General features: G+C 38.1%; 2 protein-coding genes across 4 annotated transcripts in view; both read right to left on the reverse strand.

The window, feature by feature from the left end:
- Positions 1 to 492, reverse strand: part of ANKRD26 (ankyrin repeat domain containing 26) — a 92,968-nt gene extending 92,476 nt beyond the window's left edge. For all 3 annotated transcript variants that reach the window (XM_082649455.1, XM_082649454.1, XM_082649456.1), the window contains exon 1: positions 220 to 492. In XM_082649455.1, coding sequence (XP_082505581.1) covers positions 220 to 449 — 230 coding nt within the window. In that variant the 5' untranslated portion in view covers positions 450 to 492. The remainder of the gene's footprint in view (positions 1 to 219) is intronic.
- A 15,080-nt stretch (positions 493 to 15,572) lies between these two features.
- Positions 15,573 to 18,658, reverse strand: part of YME1L1 (YME1 like 1 ATPase) — a 30,500-nt gene continuing 27,414 nt past the window's right edge. The window contains exons 16-19 of the mRNA XM_082648926.1: positions 18,278 to 18,404; positions 18,111 to 18,184; positions 17,379 to 17,465; positions 15,573 to 15,937 (exon numbers count right to left, since the gene is read on the reverse strand). Coding sequence (XP_082505052.1) covers positions 15,794 to 15,937; positions 17,379 to 17,465; positions 18,111 to 18,184; positions 18,278 to 18,404 — 432 coding nt within the window. The 3' untranslated portion in view covers positions 15,573 to 15,793. The remainder of the gene's footprint in view (positions 15,938 to 17,378; positions 17,466 to 18,110; positions 18,185 to 18,277; positions 18,405 to 18,658) is intronic.

Raw genomic sequence — 18,658 nt, forward strand, 5'->3', positions numbered from 1 at the left:
TCTGTGGTTACTGACATTCAGTCAAATGACTTTAAAACTGTCAGTAAAGTGCTCTATAAGGGGAATCATGAGCGGGTCCGAAACCAGCTAAGGCTTTTGCTGCCTATAAAGTCTGCGGGGCGCGGGATCCCACGTGGGTGTCCACGAGCCTCGGAGGGGAAACTGACAGCAGGGACCCCACCCAGGCCCGCCCCGCCTCCTCCCGCCCGCCCCAGTTACCTGTTCATCTTGTCCCTGTCGTTCAAGCCATTCTTCCCAAGCAACAGAATCTGCTGCACTTTGGCTACGTTGCCCACGCTGGCAGCTTTGTGGATCTTCCCGAGATCCTTGTCTCGGATGTGGTACTCGGGCCGGGAGTTGATTCGATTACCGCTCTCTCTCCGCGAGCTGGTGAAGGAGCCGAAGGGCGACTCGCCCTTCTTACTTCCGAAGCCAAAAATCTTCTTCATTGCAGAGCCTACAGGCTTCAGACACACCTCACCTCCCCCTCGGCTTCTCACAGTCTCCCGAGCCTAACACTAGCGGTACAGATAAGCCAACGCGGTCTGGCCACAACATCCCAGCTGGGAAACTCCGCGGTTTCTCATGTTTCAGCCCAGACTAACCCTAGCCAAGCGATACAGCTAAACGCAGTGCGCATGCGCGCCTTGTAAGAAGGCGTCACTGCGCTTGCGCACAGAGGCCCGGAGACCAGGAGTACCCAGTGCGCATGTGCGAGACCTAAGCGTCTGAAATCTCTGCGATTCTTTGTGGGCCGCGCTGGGTTCTTTTCCAACGTTGGTGCGAGCTGGCTGAGCGTTTCCGGACATTTGCAAATGTTAGAATCTCCCGTGAGAAAGTCGTCTTCGCATGCGACTGGGGCTAGAGTGGCGGGGAGCTTCAGGATGCTGAAGGCCACGTCCCCCAGAGAGCTCCCCTAAAAATACTCTCTAAATCTCCTTATCCCTCAGTTTATTCCTTTCCACATCCCTCTGGGCCCCAGGCTTTCTCCATGGAATTTAACAGATGTAACTACAGAAAGCTGTTTTCATGGTTCCAGAGACCGTGGCAACAGGTGTCATCAAGTGCAAACTTAAGGAGAAACCAACGCAGGTTTTCCAGATGAAATGAAGACGCGTTTCCGCATGCCTCCTGACGCTCCACTGTGGCCCAGCGTTCCGTCTGCACATTTTCTTCACTTATATTTTAGTTTTTGCTTTTATTTTCCCCTAATTAAATCTTTAATCAATTCAAGATTTATTTTGGAGCATGGTGTAACATTTGAGAACTTTTAAAAAAATGATTATCCACTCGTCCCAAACAATCCATCTTTCCTCACCTAGTTTACCCCTTAATCTTACATTTAATTCTCGGATGTTTTTTCTGTTTCTGGGTTTTCCATTCTGGTCTGCTTCTTCTAGCGTCAGTAGTGTATAAAATATAAATATCTATTACAGGTCCAAGGTTCCCCTCCTTATTCTTCCTTTTCAGTATTCTCTTGGAAATGCTTACCTCTACATTATTTGAGATGAACTTTTAATCACTATGCCAAGCTAAAGAGAGTTCTTTGTGAGATTTTGATTAGGTTAAGAGAATTTTAACTGAGAATCAGTCTCTCGTATCAGTGTATCCAGGTACATGTTATGTCTCAATTTGTCTTATTTTATGTCCTTCATTAGCCTTTGGTAGCTTTTTTCATTATGTAAATCCTGTACACTTCTTGATATATCTGTACCTGGGCTTTTTTTGGTAATGGTATATTATTCTTTCATTATAATTTGTAAACGATTGTTGTTTGATATCTGTGTATTCTTTTGACAACCAGAGTGAAGAACTTTTTTAAGCTATAATTTTGTAACAGGAGAAAGAGTTGATAGTTTCTGGCAGTACTTAAGGAAGGCACAAACTGGTTGGTATAGATTGAAGAATATTGAAGAATAGTATGCAGATGAAAAAAAATCAAGTAGAATGCAAACAAGATACTGTTTTTATTGAAGTATAAGATCGTTGCTACAAATTTAAAAAATCAATATAGCTAAATTTCCCTAAAATTCTACTAGCCAAATTTTTCAGCAATTAGCTAACTAATAGGGACATCTAACTTTTGTTTTCTCTTAATAGTCTCTTTGCTCCTTCGCTTTATCCACCCAAATCTGTTTCCCACTCCTAAATCTAATCATCATAGTGACCTTGTGGAATCTTATCATCTCCATTTTTATGAATCCTCTTATGCTTTATACTTGTCCCATATTCTCTAAAATTTCCCAAACTTTAAATAATCTTTTCCCTTGCTTCCATCTTTCTCTATCTGTAATTTGTGTTTCCATCTTTATTCCATTTCTTAGGAATAAAGCAAAATAGGTTGACTCCATACTCCATACTGGTAGAAACAGGCGACTGTATACAGAAACTCCTTTTAATGTAGTACCTGATCCAGTAATTATACAATTACTGTAATTATACAGTTACAATACAATTAAACCAAACCTGGTATTGTGGGTGAAACAGACAGAAGCAGAAGCAGGCTCACAACAACAGTTAATACAAAACCAGCTATCCCCAAACTCAGCAGGTTTCTATTACATTTGTTAATGATTTGAAGATCAAAATCATGTTAATGATTTTAAGAATTTTTATTAACCAAATTAAAAAGTAACAGATACCACCATTGCACAAGATGCACCAGCAAAATTTGAAAGTTTGGCAGCCATATTTTACAGCAAGACAAATGCACAGGTATTAATTTAGGTACTTATTCTTCAGAGGCAATTTAATGCCATTTTGTGCTTTGTAGGTTGAATGATTTGACAACAAATTGTTTGGAATTAGTGACTCAGAAGTCAGGTGTCCAGACCTTCAGCAGAAATTGCTGCTGGGGGAACTCCCTGGAGGTCCAGAGGTTAGGACTCCTCGCTTCCACTGCAGCAAGCACGAGTTCCATCCCTGGTTGGGGAATGCAGCACAGCCAAAAAAAAAAAGAAAGAAAGCAAGCAATTGCACCGAAAAACTCTGGAAGGAGGCAGGGTCCCTGTTGAAGTGATAGCTGGTTCCAGACAGTGTCTTCACCGGTGAAAGAGCAATGAACAAAAACAAAAAACATTTCTTAGGTCTATCCAGCTTAGCTGGACCAAATGGTTTTGGTGTGTGTGACTGGTTTCAACTCTGACCACCCACAATTTTCTTCCTATAATAGCCCAACCAGAAAATTATCTTTTGTCCTCTATTTGTCTCTGCAGTACTCCCCAGGGTGACCTATGAGACCAGTAAAGGCTCCCTATGGTGACATCTGAGGAAGACTCTGACACTTGCTGATGCAGCCTGGAATGAGGGTCAAAGACATTACCAGGCTGTAGGGAGATAAGAACCACACACCAGGACTCCAGGTAGGTTGTCAAGATTTGGTTGATTCTAGTGTTTCTGTATAGACCAGAGATACTCAAGGAGTATATGCTAGGCCAACTCTGAACTTCTGTATGTCCTTTGTCAAATGCTACCTGGATCCCCAAGCACTTGAAAACTAAGATTCCCAGATTTCTTTGCAAACAGATGCCCTCTAGAAAGTTGTTGCTTAGGGACTTCCCTGGTGGTCCAGGGGTTAAGATTTCACACTCCCAGTGCCAGGGGCCCAGGTTCGATCCCTGGTCAGGGAACTAGATGCCACATGCTGCAACTAAAAGAGCCCAAGTGCTGCCAGCTAAGACCTGGCACAGCCAAATAAATAAATAAAATTTTTTTTTTAAAAGTAAAGTTGTTGCTTAGAGCTCCCATGCTTATCTAAGACTCAAATAATGCCCTGGTGGTTTCCTGCATATTTATTTAATAGATATGCTAATGGAATTAATAATGTCAGAGTAATACCTGTTTTATGATGAAAAAATCCATGATCCATGTTATGGATGCCTGAACAAATTCAGGTGGGTCCAGTGAAATTACAAGGGTCCTTCATACGTGGAAGGAGGAGGCAGAAGTGTCAGAATGATGTGAGAAAGACTCGACAGGTCATTGCTGGCTTTGAAGATGGAAGGGGCCACAAGCCAAGGAATACAGGTGGCCTCTACAAGTCAGAAAAGACAAGAAAACTAATTGTCCTCTAGACCCTCCAGAAAGGAATGCAGCCTTGATTTTAGCTCAGTGAGAATCATTTCAGACCTCTGACCTCCAGAACTATACTATAAATATGTGTGGTTTTAAGCCACAAAATTTGTGGTAATATGTTAAGTGGCCATAGAAAATTATGGAGAGAGGGAGCTAGGAAGAATGGAAGAAGTGGAGGTAGAGGGAAACAAAGAGGATTGGGTAGAGAGAGTCTAAAACTGCAGCACAGTTATAACAACATTTCTGGCCAGGCCAAAGGGGAGTCCTGGAGCCAAAGTCATATGAAAAATAAATCCCGCATCTTCCAGGAATGGGCCTGTATTTTACCCCTATTGTGGGTATAATGGCTGGGAGCAGTCGTGGGAAGCATGGGCATAGGACAGACACAGACGTGGATCCAGAAGGACAGCTGCTGGGGCTGTCAGTCTACTATGTGTCCCAAGTAGGTTCCCCACTTTGCCCAGGACTGGGGCATTCTTGGGACACAGGACTATCAGTGATAAAACCAAGACAGTCCTGGGAAAACTGGCATGGTTGGTTACCCTGTCCCTAGCACTGGAGACCTGATCTGAGCATTTTCATACTCAACATACCCCTCATCTCTGTGGCCCCCTTAGGATAATTTCTGCTTATCCTGGCAGTTTATAGCTGGAAAAGATTTTCACCCTCTTCCTACCTTCGCTACCTAGCCAGAGTAGACACCATCTGTGACTCCTGAGATTCCGTAGTCAGACTGGGGTGTTTGTAACTTTTCTTTGTAACTCTCAAACATTGAAACTCATTAGGAATGCAAGTTAAAATTTTAGCTGTTTTACTTCCATACTTCTCCCCCATAGAATCCAGACTATCCCCTGTGTCCCTGACCCCCCAGCATTGTGAGGATATAGAGCATCAGTTGGCAACGTGCCTACTTTAGCCCTTCCGAGGGTCTTTGCTTCCTATGAGAAGGCACTGAGCTTATTTTCTCTTATTCTTATTATCATTCTCTTATTGGTACTGAGCTTATTTTCTCATGACTACAGTCAGCCAGCAATGCACTTCCATCTACAAGAAAAACTGGTCGGCATCTCTACTTCATAAAGTCTTAAGCCGTTTTTCGCTTGAGTCTGTGGCAAACATAGGACCTCTTAGTTTTATAAGGAGTTGGTACCAAGAAAGGTGTTATGGCCATCCCCTTTGTGGCCAAACTTTTTTCACTGGAAACAAATTAGGTGCCTCAGTCACCAACCTGGGACCCAAGTGGGTTCTAAGAGGGGAAGGAGGTAGGGCATAAAGCTTAACATCACCCCTCAGAACCCTGCACGTGGGGGACCCAGTGTTAGGAGAATGAGGCATAGCTACATCCACTCTCACTACTAAGGTCTTCCTTCTTTCATATTTATTTTCTTATTTATATTTTCTAACTTTTCAGCAATAAACATATGTTGCTTTTGCACAGACATATAGTGATTTGTTTCTAGTTAAAATAAAATAGCTTTAAATATGTTTAAAGAAAGATAAATTTTTTCTGTTAGATTATAAAATATATAATTAGTAAATATAAAAATATAATTATTAAATACTAGCCTACAGAAGAGTAAGCATATTACTGGAAAACAGTAGGAGGTGAGAACTTATTAACATAAGAGAAACTATACAAATCAATGAGAATGATATAGATTATTAATAAATGGTTTGGGCAAAATCAATTAGTGATAAGCAGTTAACTACATATCTCAACATATACACCAAAAGAAACTCCAGGTTAGTAAAAATGTTTAGTCTTTTTAATGAAACCATTAAATATTTTAGAAGAAAATATGGATGAGTGGTATTATTTATAAGTTTTTGAAGATTTTCCAAACAAAAACAATGGAAGTGTCAAAAGAAAATATCAGTACATTTGGCCACATAAAATTTGTGACCAAAAAATTTAGTTTAGGGCATTCCCTGGCGGTCCAGTGGTTAGGACTTGGCACTTTTGCTGCCAGGGCCGGTGCAGCCACACACACACACACACACACACACACACACACACACACACACACACACAACACACACACACACACACACACACACACACACACACTCAGTATAAATGCAAATACAGATAAGGCATTAACATGCATAATTAATAAAACATTCTTTCTTTGTTTACAATCAAGGAACTAAATTTTTTAAAAAGCTTTTTTGATGTGGACCATTTTTAAAGTCTTCACTGAATTTGTTACAATACTGCTTGTTTTATGTTTTGGTTATTTTGGCTGTGAGGCATGAAGGATCTTAGCTCCCCAACCAGGGATCAAACCCACACCCGCTGCATTGGAAGGCGAAGTCTTAACCATTGCACTGCACGGGAAGTCCCCTAAATTTTTTTTTTTTAATGATCAAAGGATACAATCAGTTCACAAATTAACTAAGGGTACCAGAAGCTTTCTACTCTTACTTGATATGGATAGGGGTTCAACCTTCATCATCTTGCCTCAAGACAACATTTGTTCATCAAATGCTGATAATTCTGTGGTAATTTAATCCACCGAGATCTTGATATTCTCACTACCTTACAGGACATCAAATTTACCCATTATGTGGATGACTTCATGCTGATGGTATTAGGTGCATAGGAAATAGGAGATAGTTTAAAAGTTCTGGTAAAAATTTATTTTCCCACTGTTATGATTTATGTTAACCCTCTTAAAAAAAATCAGCATTATCCATTTAAAGAAATATTTCCTCCAGAGTTAAGCACAAATCCTAAACATCACCTTGGCATCACAAGTAATTTACAAAATATAATGCTAACCATATAATCAGTTCTAACAGTGACCAACAGCAGCTTTGGTGGATAAATGAAATTTGTGATTCGGGGTACCGAGAAGCATAGTAACAGTTCACTTTTAGAAAAGGTGTATTTAAAAAAAAAAAGAAAAGGTGTATTTTTTATAAAACCCAACCAAGAGAGACATTCTTTTTACCATATATGTACTCCTTTAACAACTCTTTCTTCAAATTTTATATGAGAGGATTTGAGGCGATCTTATGACACTAAGAAGAAGCATGAACTTAAGAATCTTAAAATCTAACAAGGATGAAGCAGCATACAGAAAGCGGAACCAGGGTACAAGTATGCACTTGCCCTCCTATCAACTTCCCAAACAGGAAGAAAAAAAATCACATTAAGTTTTGATAAATTTTGAAGTCAGTTTTCTTTGTGCTGTAACAGTATAAAACATTATCTTTCAGCAAAATTAAAAATAAAAAATTATGAACCTTTTGGCCTAGCAGAGTTAATGCTGACAAGATGCTTCTACTTGGTGGGAGCTATGCTCCCTCCACCAGGAAACATTGTGCATCAGGCTTTGCATAGTTTTTTTAAATTAATTAATTAATTTAGGCTGCGTTGGGTCTTCATTGCTGCATGTGGGATTTCTCTAGTTGTGGCGAGCAGGGGCTACTCTTCGTTGCGGTGCATGGGCTTCTCACTGCGGTGGCTTCTCTTGTTGCAGAGCACGGGCTCTAGGAGTGTGGGCTTCAGTACTTGTGGCACATGGGCTCAGCAGTTGTGGCTCACAGGCTCTAGAGTGCAGGCTCAGCAGTTGTGGCACACGGGCTTAGTTGCTCCGAGGCATTTGGGATCTTCCAGGACCAGGGATCGAACCCGTGTCCCCTGCACTGGCAGCAGATTCTCAACCACTGCGCTATCAGGGAAGCCCCAGGCTTTGCACAGTTTGATTCACAAATTTCTTATAATCATTCAGTCATTTGATATTTTGGTTATAGTTGATTTGGGTTTCTTTTTAGATAACGATGCTTATTTCCGAATAATATAAACACAGTCTCTCTTTTGTTCTTCCTGGAAATCCTTTAGCAACCATCTTCTCCAATCCTCCATATTTTGTCTCTTCTTTCTCCGTCTTCTTGCACCTCTGTCTCTTTCATCACCTAGTTCAGAACTTCCAGGAGAGTTATACAGACATTCCTAACATCTCAAGTTTACCAACAACTGGTCTTTAACATGCCTCAGGACTGTGAATGGAGGCAACTGGTTGATCAAAGATAAAACACATCTTGTATGAAATCAATCCAGAATACTTAAGGAATTTCACATGCTGCAGATCTTAAAGTTATCTTTTTATCCAGTTAACAGATCCTTCTGTGTAAAAGATACTGTTAGCCTGGCATTCAGTCCTACCTTGCACATTTTATCTTCCAAAAAAGAAGGCAGATTTTCCTCAGGAAGACATTCCATCTTCTTTATTGTTATATTCACTGCGATATTTTCAAAGATGAAAAAACCACTTACTACTCACATCCTCTATGGCATTATTTAACGTCTATGGAGAATCTGACCCATCTGTTCTAGTGCTCTGCCTGATGGGGGAATTAGGATCAATCTACTGAATGCCTATTATTCTTTCACTCACTGAAAATTTATTAGCTGTCTACCTATAAAGCACTCCATTTAGTCTTAGAGATACAAGTGTTCAAGATTTCTTCCTAGAACTCAACACCAGGTGGGAAAAGGCAGACACAGAAACAATAAATTAGAGAACAGCTTTTTCTTTCTTCTTCTTCTTTTTCTTTTGGCCGCGCCATGTGGCATGCAGGATCTTAATTCCCAGACCAGGGTTTGAACCTGTGCCCTGTGCATTGGGAGTGCAGAGTCCTAACCACTGGACCACCAGCGAAGTCCCCAAGAACAGCTTCTTATGAACATACAAATCAAATGCTATGGAGAAAAACAGTTGGACATGTAGCCTAAATGGAAAAGGGCTGTAGAGAAAGACTAAGAAGTCATCAGCATACAGATGATACAAAAATATAGAGAGAAGCTAAAAGGACCAAGGATATATATATAACCTTAGAGTTTACCAACATAAAATGGAGAGCAAACAATAAGATCCCACAAAATAACTCCTGAATTTTAACATAAGCATAAGAATGTTATCAATAAAGGGGGAAATAAGAGCTGTAATCAACTAAAAGCAGTTTCTCTTGTCCCCATTTAAACAATAAATAGATCATTCTACTAAATCCCTAGATTAGCTATTTCAATATTAAAAATATTAAACTGATAATGATTATGGAAATATAACATGACTAAATTGCATAGGAATTTTAAGGGGAAAGAATACTGAACCATAATATAGTACAATAAAATATCATATAAGGGGGAGAAAAAATAAAATGATATAAAAAATACCAAGACATTTATGTTGCTTCCATGATGTTTCGGATATTGCAAATAGTGCTGCTATGAACACCGGGATGCATGTGTCTTTTCGATAAATGTCCACTGACAGGTGAATGGATAAAGAAGATGTAGTATACATATACAATGGAATATTACTCAGCCATAAAAAAGAATGAAATAATGCCATTTGCAGCAACATGGATGGACCTAGAGATTATTAAGTGAAGTCAAGTCAGAGAAAGACATCATGATATCACTTATATGTGGAATCTAAAAAAAAATGATACAAATAAACTTATTTTATTTACGAAGCAGAAATAGACTCACAAACATAGAAAACAAATTTATGGTTACCAAAGGGGATAGCAGGGGGATGGTGGTGGGAGATAAATTAGGAGTTTGGGATTAACATATACATACTACTATATATAAAACAGATAAACAAGGACCTACTGTATAGCACAAGGAACTATACTCAATATCTTGTAATAACCTATAATGGAAAGGAATCTGGAAAAGAATATATATAGATATATATATGTATAACTGAATCACTTTGCTGTACACTTGAAATACAACACTGTAAATTAACTATACGTCAATAAAAATTTTAAAAAATACTAAGACATTAGAAGCTTTGTTAAAATAGTTACTCACACACATACCCCATACATGATTATGATGGAAATTACACAAATATTTCAATTTTGAAAAATCTTATGAATAGAATTATATCACCCAGAAAAATGTTCAAACAAAAATCTGTTAATATATGTAACCACTATTTTTGACTCATGGGATATAATTAGAAGGCAACTTCATCTCCCACTACCCTTTTAAATATTCAGAGGTTCTTCTCCCAACCCAGGTTGAAAACCCTTACTCTCAAGTAATAAGTCCAGAGTTGCTTTAACTCACAAAGCACTGAAAAACAATGTCCAGCCCCGCATAACTACTCACAAAGCACTGAAAAACAATGTCCAGCCCCGCATAACTATACGGAACTATAAAAATGCCAAGTCAGAGTTAATCAGCTAGGCCATGCTACAGGCAGACCACCTGCAGTAGGGGTGGAAAGCAGGCATGGTCCCCTTCCTTCAGCTGGCTAATTAGGGTTTCCCGTGCTGCCAGGTTCAAAACTGCAGGAGGCGGTAGAGTTCTTATGTGAGATGGTTTTGAGCAGTCTGGATCTGGCAATTGTTTTAGAGCTGACTCTTTCTCTCAGGGGCATTTCTGTGCCCACAGCTGTTCTCACCTGTAACTCCCTTGACCTAAGTGAATGTAATTTATTCTTTCTTCTTAGTTCTTAAGGAATCCAGAGCCCCACTTTGGACTGTCCTGTTCTGAGGCCTGTTCACACCTCTAAGTGGCCCTTTTGTGTGGTATCCAACGTGGATCCACCACCATGGCTCACTTTCTCTCCTTCACGCTTGACTAACATCTGGTCCTCGATAAGCACTCAAACAGTCTTTGTCAAAGCAAATGCTGAGAGTGCAGAACAGTCTCAACACATAGCAGTTCTTCTCCTGTCCTGAGCCAAAGTAACCTACCAGTTCCTTCAGATTCCAGGTTCCCTGGGTATGAGTTACATACCTGCTCTCAGAACTGCAGGAGATTAGATTCATATCAAGTTCCCCAAACTAGGTTTTACAACCTCTCTCCCTCTCACCCTCTCTCTTTGGCAGCTCTGTAATTTCTTTTTTCATGAAATACATTCTCAAATTCATAACAGATTAGCTATCCATTATATTCCCATATGAAGCATTGATACATAACTAAATTAAGTTTCTGTTTTAAAAGGTGGGGAGGGGTGTGTGTCGGGGAATCACATTCTTGCCCAAAAGGATAGGGATTCATGTGACAGAATGGGGGCAGGGGAGAATCTGCATAAAAATAAAATCCTCAGTTCAAATGTATCAACTCTCCAAATTTTATGTCCACGACTAGGTGTTATTTTTTCAATTCAAAGATCAAGTCTACATTCCAACATATTTTATTAAAATATTACATACTTACATTAAGAAAAATGCTTATAACTAGCCAGATTGTAGTAACTCAGTATTTACTTTAAAATGAATATGAACGAAGAATATCTAAAAATAAAACATTTATCAATTTCCACAAGTAATCTATTTAATAGGTATAGGTTACTTGTAAAACTCTGGCATTGTGGTAGCTTTCAATGGACAGCTTTAAAAAGTTTACAAGCCCTCTCAAAGTCCATTCTTATTAAACTGATTTGGTTGAAATGTGACTCAGAATAAGCTGGGGAAATATACTTTTGGCATGATGAGGGGAGGAGGTTGACAAATCATCTCCATTTTTTTTTTTAACATCTTTATTGGGGTATAATTGCTTTACAATGGTGTGTTTCTGCTTTATAACAAAGTGAATCAGTTATACATATACATATGTTCCCATATCTCTTCCCTCTCCATTTTTTAAAAAGCAGCTACAAATTTGGATAAACTGTTTAATAAAACAGCCATTTCAGCACTCTGGAAATTAACTGAAGATCTGCAACACACTAAGAAGTGCTTATTCATGAAACCCAGTTAGGGAAATAACCTGTGAGCCTGTGGGATTACTGTGCTGCCACATCCTGGGCCAGGTCTACGGGTGCAGTAGTTCAACCAGGGCAACAGCAGACCCAGGGAACAAGGCTTGTTGTCACTGCCAGAGGGGACTCATTTGATATGATGCATTGTAAGTTAACCTGGGAGCTCAGTGGTAAGCAAACAAAGCTCAGTGAGGTTGTAGTCCTGTTTGGGGCAAACAACAGAGTAGCTAGGGATTTCACCGGAAGTTCTAGGAGGTAAGACAGCCATCTGGGTTTGATAAGCACTCTATATACTCCAGATGTACAGGCATGCAAAGCGGAAACTGAAGCTGGTTCAGGCCACCCACATACCCATGGTTGCCAAAGCCTGCACATATGCACAAGGGAGAAGCAAAAAAGCCCAACAGAAAGCACAGACCAGAACAGACTTGAAAATGACCTGAACACTGAATGTACTTGCCAGCCCACACAGATCCACTGGCAGAGTAGAGGCCTGACTGATGGGGTTTGAACACAACCTCTGTCCAATCTTTGGCTATAACCTAAGCTATGCAATCCAGCAGCAATGCTTAGGAAGCAAGATTTATTATTTTAAAAAATGAGTAGAGACATTGGTGACTGCACACTGCTGTGGAGACAGATTTCACAAATTTACTGGTGGCAAGTTACTAAATAAAACAAGAACAACCCTCTGGGGAAAAATTCAGAATTAGTAATTGCTACATTATCTGAAATTCAACAAGATTACAAAGCAAAGAAAGAAGAAAGTGTACCCTTACTGAGGAAGAAAAGCATTCAATAGGAACTGAGTATCTCCAGATGTTAGAATGAGCAAAGACTTAAAAGCAGCTATTATGAACATGTTCAAAGAACTAATGGAATTCATGTTTAAAAAATTAATGAGAGCTATGATGAAAATGATGCAATGTATGAAGAATCTCAGTAAAGAGATACAAGGTATATGAAAGAACCAGATAGAAACTTGGAGCTGAAGAATATAATATATGAAATGAAAAATTCAGTTGAAAGAAGAAGAAAGAATCAGTGAACTTGAAGCTGAATCAACAGAAAGTATTCAATCTGAAGAGGAGAGGGAGAAAAGCAATGAAAAAAATGAACAAAGCCTCAGAAACCAGATCAACATATGTGAAAGGAGAATCCCAGAAGAAGAGAGAAAGGGCAAATAAATATATTTGAAGAAATAATTGCCAAAAACGTCTCAAATCTGATGAAAAACATTAATCTACAGATCCAAGAAGATCAATGAATCCCAAGTAGGAAAAACTCAAGGATGTCCACATTTATAAACATCATAGTCAAACTGTTAAAAGACAAGGCTAAGAAAAAATTCTTGAAAGCAGCAAGTGAAAAACAACCTATCGGAAAAGGAGACCAAAATTACCATTAACAGCTGTCTTTTCACCAAAAATAATGGAAGTCAGAGGCTGTGGGACGACACATTCAAAGTGATTAAAGAATAAACTGTTGGACTTCCCTGGTGGTGCAGTGGTTGAGAGTCTGCCTGCCGATGCAGGGGACACAGGTTCGTGCCCCGGTCCGGGAAGATCCCACATGCTGCGGAGTGGCTAGGCCTGTGAGCCTGCGCGTCCGGAGCCTGTGCTCCGCAACAGGAGAGGCCACAACAGTGAGAGGCCCATGTACCGCGAAAAAAAAAGAAAAGAACAAACTGTTAATCATGTATTCTATATCCAGCAAAAATATTCTTAAAAAACAAAGGCAAAATAAAGACATCCCCAGATAAAGACAGAGGATTTAAGATTATATAAACCAGTAGTTAATCATTGTATTAAGTTGTTGTAACACGTACAGATGTAACATGATAACAATAGCACAAAGGAAAGAAAAGGAGATATACTGGAACAAATTTGCTACATTTTGACAGAATTAAACTTGTATTATTTTGAAGGAGCCTGTGATTAAGAGTGATAAATGCATACTGTCATCCCTAGAGCAACTGCTAAGACATAACTCACAATAGGAGGAACAGGGAATTTCCTGTTAGTCCAGTGGTTAGGACTCCGTTCTCTCACTGCCAAGGGCCCGGGTTCAATTCCTGTTGGGGAACTAAGATCCCACAAGCCATGCTGTGCAGCCAAAAAAAAAGAAGAGGAACACAGGGATCTCTTTAGATATGAGAAAAACAGAAAACAAATGCAAATGGCAGATGTAAAAGCAACTACATAAATACATAAACTACATAAATATTAAATATGAATGAACTAAACATCCTACTCAAACAACAGAGAGTTTCAGACTGGATTAAAAAAAAAACAAGATCCATATGATCAAGGACTTGTCTTTAGAATATATGATCTCTTACAACACAGAAGACAACAACCCAAAGAGGGAAGGGAGGATTTCAACAGACATTTCTCCAAAGACGATATACAAATGACCAAAAGCCTAGCAGAGGATGTTCAAAATCACTAGTCCTAGGGAAATGTAAAATTAAATCCACAATGAGATTCTACTTCATACCCACTAGATTGGCTCTGTCAAAAAGACAAGACTATAAGAAACACTGTACAACATATGGAGAAACGGGAACCTTCATACACTGGTAGTTGGAACATAAAATTATATAGTTACTTTCAAAACAGTTCATCAGGTTCTTAAAAAGTTAAACAGAAACTCGCCACATCACACAGCAATTTCTAGAAGTCTACCAAGACAAATGAAAACGTGTGTCCACGCAAAGACATGTATACTCATATATATATAAACACAGAGAGAAGCGGAGGGAAGGAGGGAGGGAGGGAAGAGAGGAGAAAGGGAGAAAGGAAGCAGGGGCAATAAAGAATGGGCAAATGAAAATAACTGGTATATCTGAATCAAGGGTATATGGGAATTCCTTGTATTATTCTGGTAATGTTTCTCTAAGTTTGAAAGTACATCAAAATTTTAAATTACCCAAATAAAAGGGCAAGAATATCATGTAGCAAGCTCCCTCTACCAACCTCAACGAAGACCATATACAGCTTAAAAGTTACTAGAAAACTGTAGGTAATTTTAATAAAATCACTTCAAGAATATAATATGGTTGTAAAACCAATACAATGTGCTCTAAAATAATTTTTCTACTGAGTTAAATAAAGTCATCTGTAAATTCTGTAACACATTCATATTCACAAAATCTGACTGAAAAATAAACACAACTTTCCATTTCTAACACAGCATAATTCAAAAGTTCACTCTGAACAGGACTGGGTTTTTGGTTTTATTTTGGTTTTAATGCAAAGCATAATTACATAGTTATTCATAATTTGAGGTGTGTTACTTGTTTATTTAACAAAATACTGCTGCTCTGAAATAAACTTCATTTTCAGAGTGAGAGTAATGTTAAAAAAAAAAAAGACCATGAAAATGCAAGCTGCATTTTAAAAAGCTTATAATAATCATTTAAATTCCAATTGTATCTGTAGGTTCACATTTCTCTACTCTTAGATTTTTAAAAAAACACTTTATATATGGTCAATCTAGATCATAATTAAGTGCATCTTAATGAAGTTTCCACTGATGTATGTAGAAATATGATTTACCAATAGCCAAATAGCATCATTTCTTTATCAAAGATAAGTGGTACTATCTAGAAATAAAGACAATCCTTCAAGAATTTTATTTTCCTAAGTAAAAATACTTCCCAAGAGCTAAAGGCACAATTTCTATTCACATCTAGCACTGTAACCAACCATAAAATCATTACTTATTTTCAACTTAATAACTGATTGACATTTCTCAAACAAGCTGTTTTCAATCCTGATAGTTCTTTATTTTCTTTAATAAATTGCTATTTGCAGTAGGTGTCCATCATGAGAATAATCAAAATTAGATAAATGTGACAAAAGACTGACAAAGTGTTTCACACCCTTGAGTGATACCAAGAATGGGAGAAAAGTGTTGCAAAATACGACTACTGCAGTGCTACTTATGGTCTTGCAATAAAACCAACAATGCATCAAGAGCTATCATCTCACATCCAATTTCTTCCCCTCAAGAACAATCTGAATCTCTTTGGCATCCAAAGTCTCATAGGTCAATAAAGCTTCTGCTAGATTCTTGTGCTCTTTTGCATGAGTCTTCAAGATATGTTTTGCTCGCTCATACGAATCCTGAAATACAAAGCAGATATGTAAGAGGCAGAAACCTTAGGAGAAGCAAAAACCCTAAATGAGATAAAAAGCCTTTATGTACCCTAAAAAACTATAAAATCTATTGACTTCTATTTATGAAAGATAAAAGCATTTAAAAGCTTGGTTCCCTAAAGATAACTCTTTCATACTTTCAAATGTTATATTTTTAACCTCAAAATCTATCATAGAGATAACTGAGGACTACTTAAACAAAAAGCTACTTAAGAAATAAAAGTATACATTGTACTCATCTGCTTTCTAAATAAGGTCTGTGAACACAGATATCTATTTCTCTTTTCAAAATACGTGCTAAAAGGAAAGGGAGTTTGCTCCTTTTGCCTCTTCAGATTTCACCAATTTACTCAATCTAGAATGGCCAGAAAAGATATAATTTCCATTCTTTTACTTGGTAAAACACTTACCTCTCAATACTGTAATACAGTATCATTAAAGGTGATCCCTGACTTCCATACATTTTTTTTTTTTTTGCAACCCACCTTGACTTAAATCCTTCAACTCTCTTTCCAAAGGTGAGTCTGAATTAAGTTTATCAGCTTATGAATAACGGCAGTAATAACAGTTCATTTTTGGCAGTGTCATATTTGCCTGTACAATGTTTATGCCAATATTTTACTAGTGAATTATATTTTTGTCCTTATAAAATTGGGTGGAAAATGTAAAAATGAATTTACCAACACCAAGAAACACAGGTCATATAAGCACAATACAATTACTAGACATTTTGAACATAACCATGTCCAAGTAAAATAATCAAATTAAAGAAAATACATAAAATATTAGAAATATATCAGCTAAAGTAGAACTGAATATTTAAATCACAATGTAAATTGTTCTGGGCTTCCCTAGTGGCACAGTGGTTAAGAATCCGCCAGCCAATGCAGGGGACGTGGGTTCAATCCCTGGTCCAGGAAGGTCCCACATGCCACGGAGCAACTAAGCCCACGCGCCACAACCATTGAAGCCCCGCACCACAGCCACTGAAGCCCGCGCCCTAGAGCCTGTGCTCAGCAACAAGAGAAGCCACCGCAATGAAGAGCAGCCCCTGCTCGCTGCAACTAGAGAAAGCCCAAGTGCAGCAACAAAGACCCAACGCAGCCAAAAATAAAATAAATAAATTTATTAAAAATATATATATATACATACATACATACATATATACATATACACACATATATATATATATATATATATATATAGTTCTTAACCTATGGCCAGAATAAAATAAAGATCCAGTCTATGATCAGGGGTTCCCGTCTATGACATATTTAATCACGGCAGCAACAGTGCACCTATTAACTTTATAAAACAGAGGAACTTTAGGTTTTTTGCAAGCACCCAAATATTTAGGCACATTTTGACTAAATAGATAAATAAACATTAAAAAAAAAAAGATCATTACCCTCAGAAGGATTCTGATTTCCTGTTCAATAGCAGATTGAGTTTCTGGACTCAGTTTCCCTGTATCACTGTAGGTCATAACTCCAAGCTAAAATCAATGAAAAGAAAGAAATCCAACAGAAAAACCTCCAACACTAATGTATGTAACAGAGGAAGTACTATCCTATACATAAGAAAATAAATATCATGGGGGCAAGGAAAAAATACAATATAAAAATGCCCTTGAGGGCAAAAAAACTTCATTATTCTTCTGCAAGTATAATACTAAAAAGTGTGAGCAAGAGAGAAAATGTTAAATCCTAAGTATTGTTCTGAGTACCATCTTAGAAAACCTTAGCAGCTATTCTGTCCAGAAATCCACACTTCACAGAGTACTGGAAATGCTTTATGGAGCCACAGTGATAATGTAGGAACGTGAAGTATGTGGAAAGGGCAAAGTAAGCAAGCTCAACAAGCAGGTCTTCGATGTCATATGAATAAAAAAAGCTAAAGAATTTATATTATCATTTGGTTAATTCATGAAGTAATAACTCTTACTGTTTGAGCAGCTAGAATGGAAAGAGTATGTTACATTTCTCAGAAAATGACATTTAGTTTAGAGTAAGCTTTGTTAAATCCATCTGGAATGAGATAGGGGAAAATCTATCAACTTATAATGAGAGCCCTATCTCACAAAGAGACACTTGGCACATCAACATTTGATACATGAGGAAGGATTAAAATTAGCCATTACCTTTTCACTCATTCCAAATTTGGTGACCATCTGCTTTGCTATTTTGGTTGCATTATCAAAATCACTGGAAGCACCTAAAATTTTAAAATATACATAATACTCAAGTTAAAAAAAAATCTTTAAACCAACAAACACAATTTGAACCAAAGCTATTCTTTACAGCCAACCTGTTGTAATATGATCAGCTCCAAATATAAGTTCCTCTGCCACTCTTCCTCCCATACTGACATCCATCTGAGCAAGAAGCTGAGCTCTAGTTTCGTTCCATCGATCATTCTCAGGCAACAGGGACACCTAGACAATTGAAAAACAAAGAAAAAATTCAGACACAGTTTTGAAACACTTACATTAATTAACCTGAATTATCATTTGTCTCCCATGACCTTACTTAATACCATGATGCTGAAAGCTCAGCGGCATTTAATAGAGATGGTCATGGTGATTGATGACCAAACCAGCTATGTACAAAATGAGGAAAGCAAAAGTGCAGTTTATAAATAATAAGTAGTTGATGATGCAATACAACTGTTTGTCCCTCGTTGCACAAA

Source organism: Grampus griseus (genome assembly GCF_964374135.1).
Source record: "Grampus griseus genome assembly, chromosome: 2".
NCBI classification, from domain to species: Eukaryota; Metazoa; Chordata; class Mammalia; order Artiodactyla; family Delphinidae; genus Grampus; species Grampus griseus.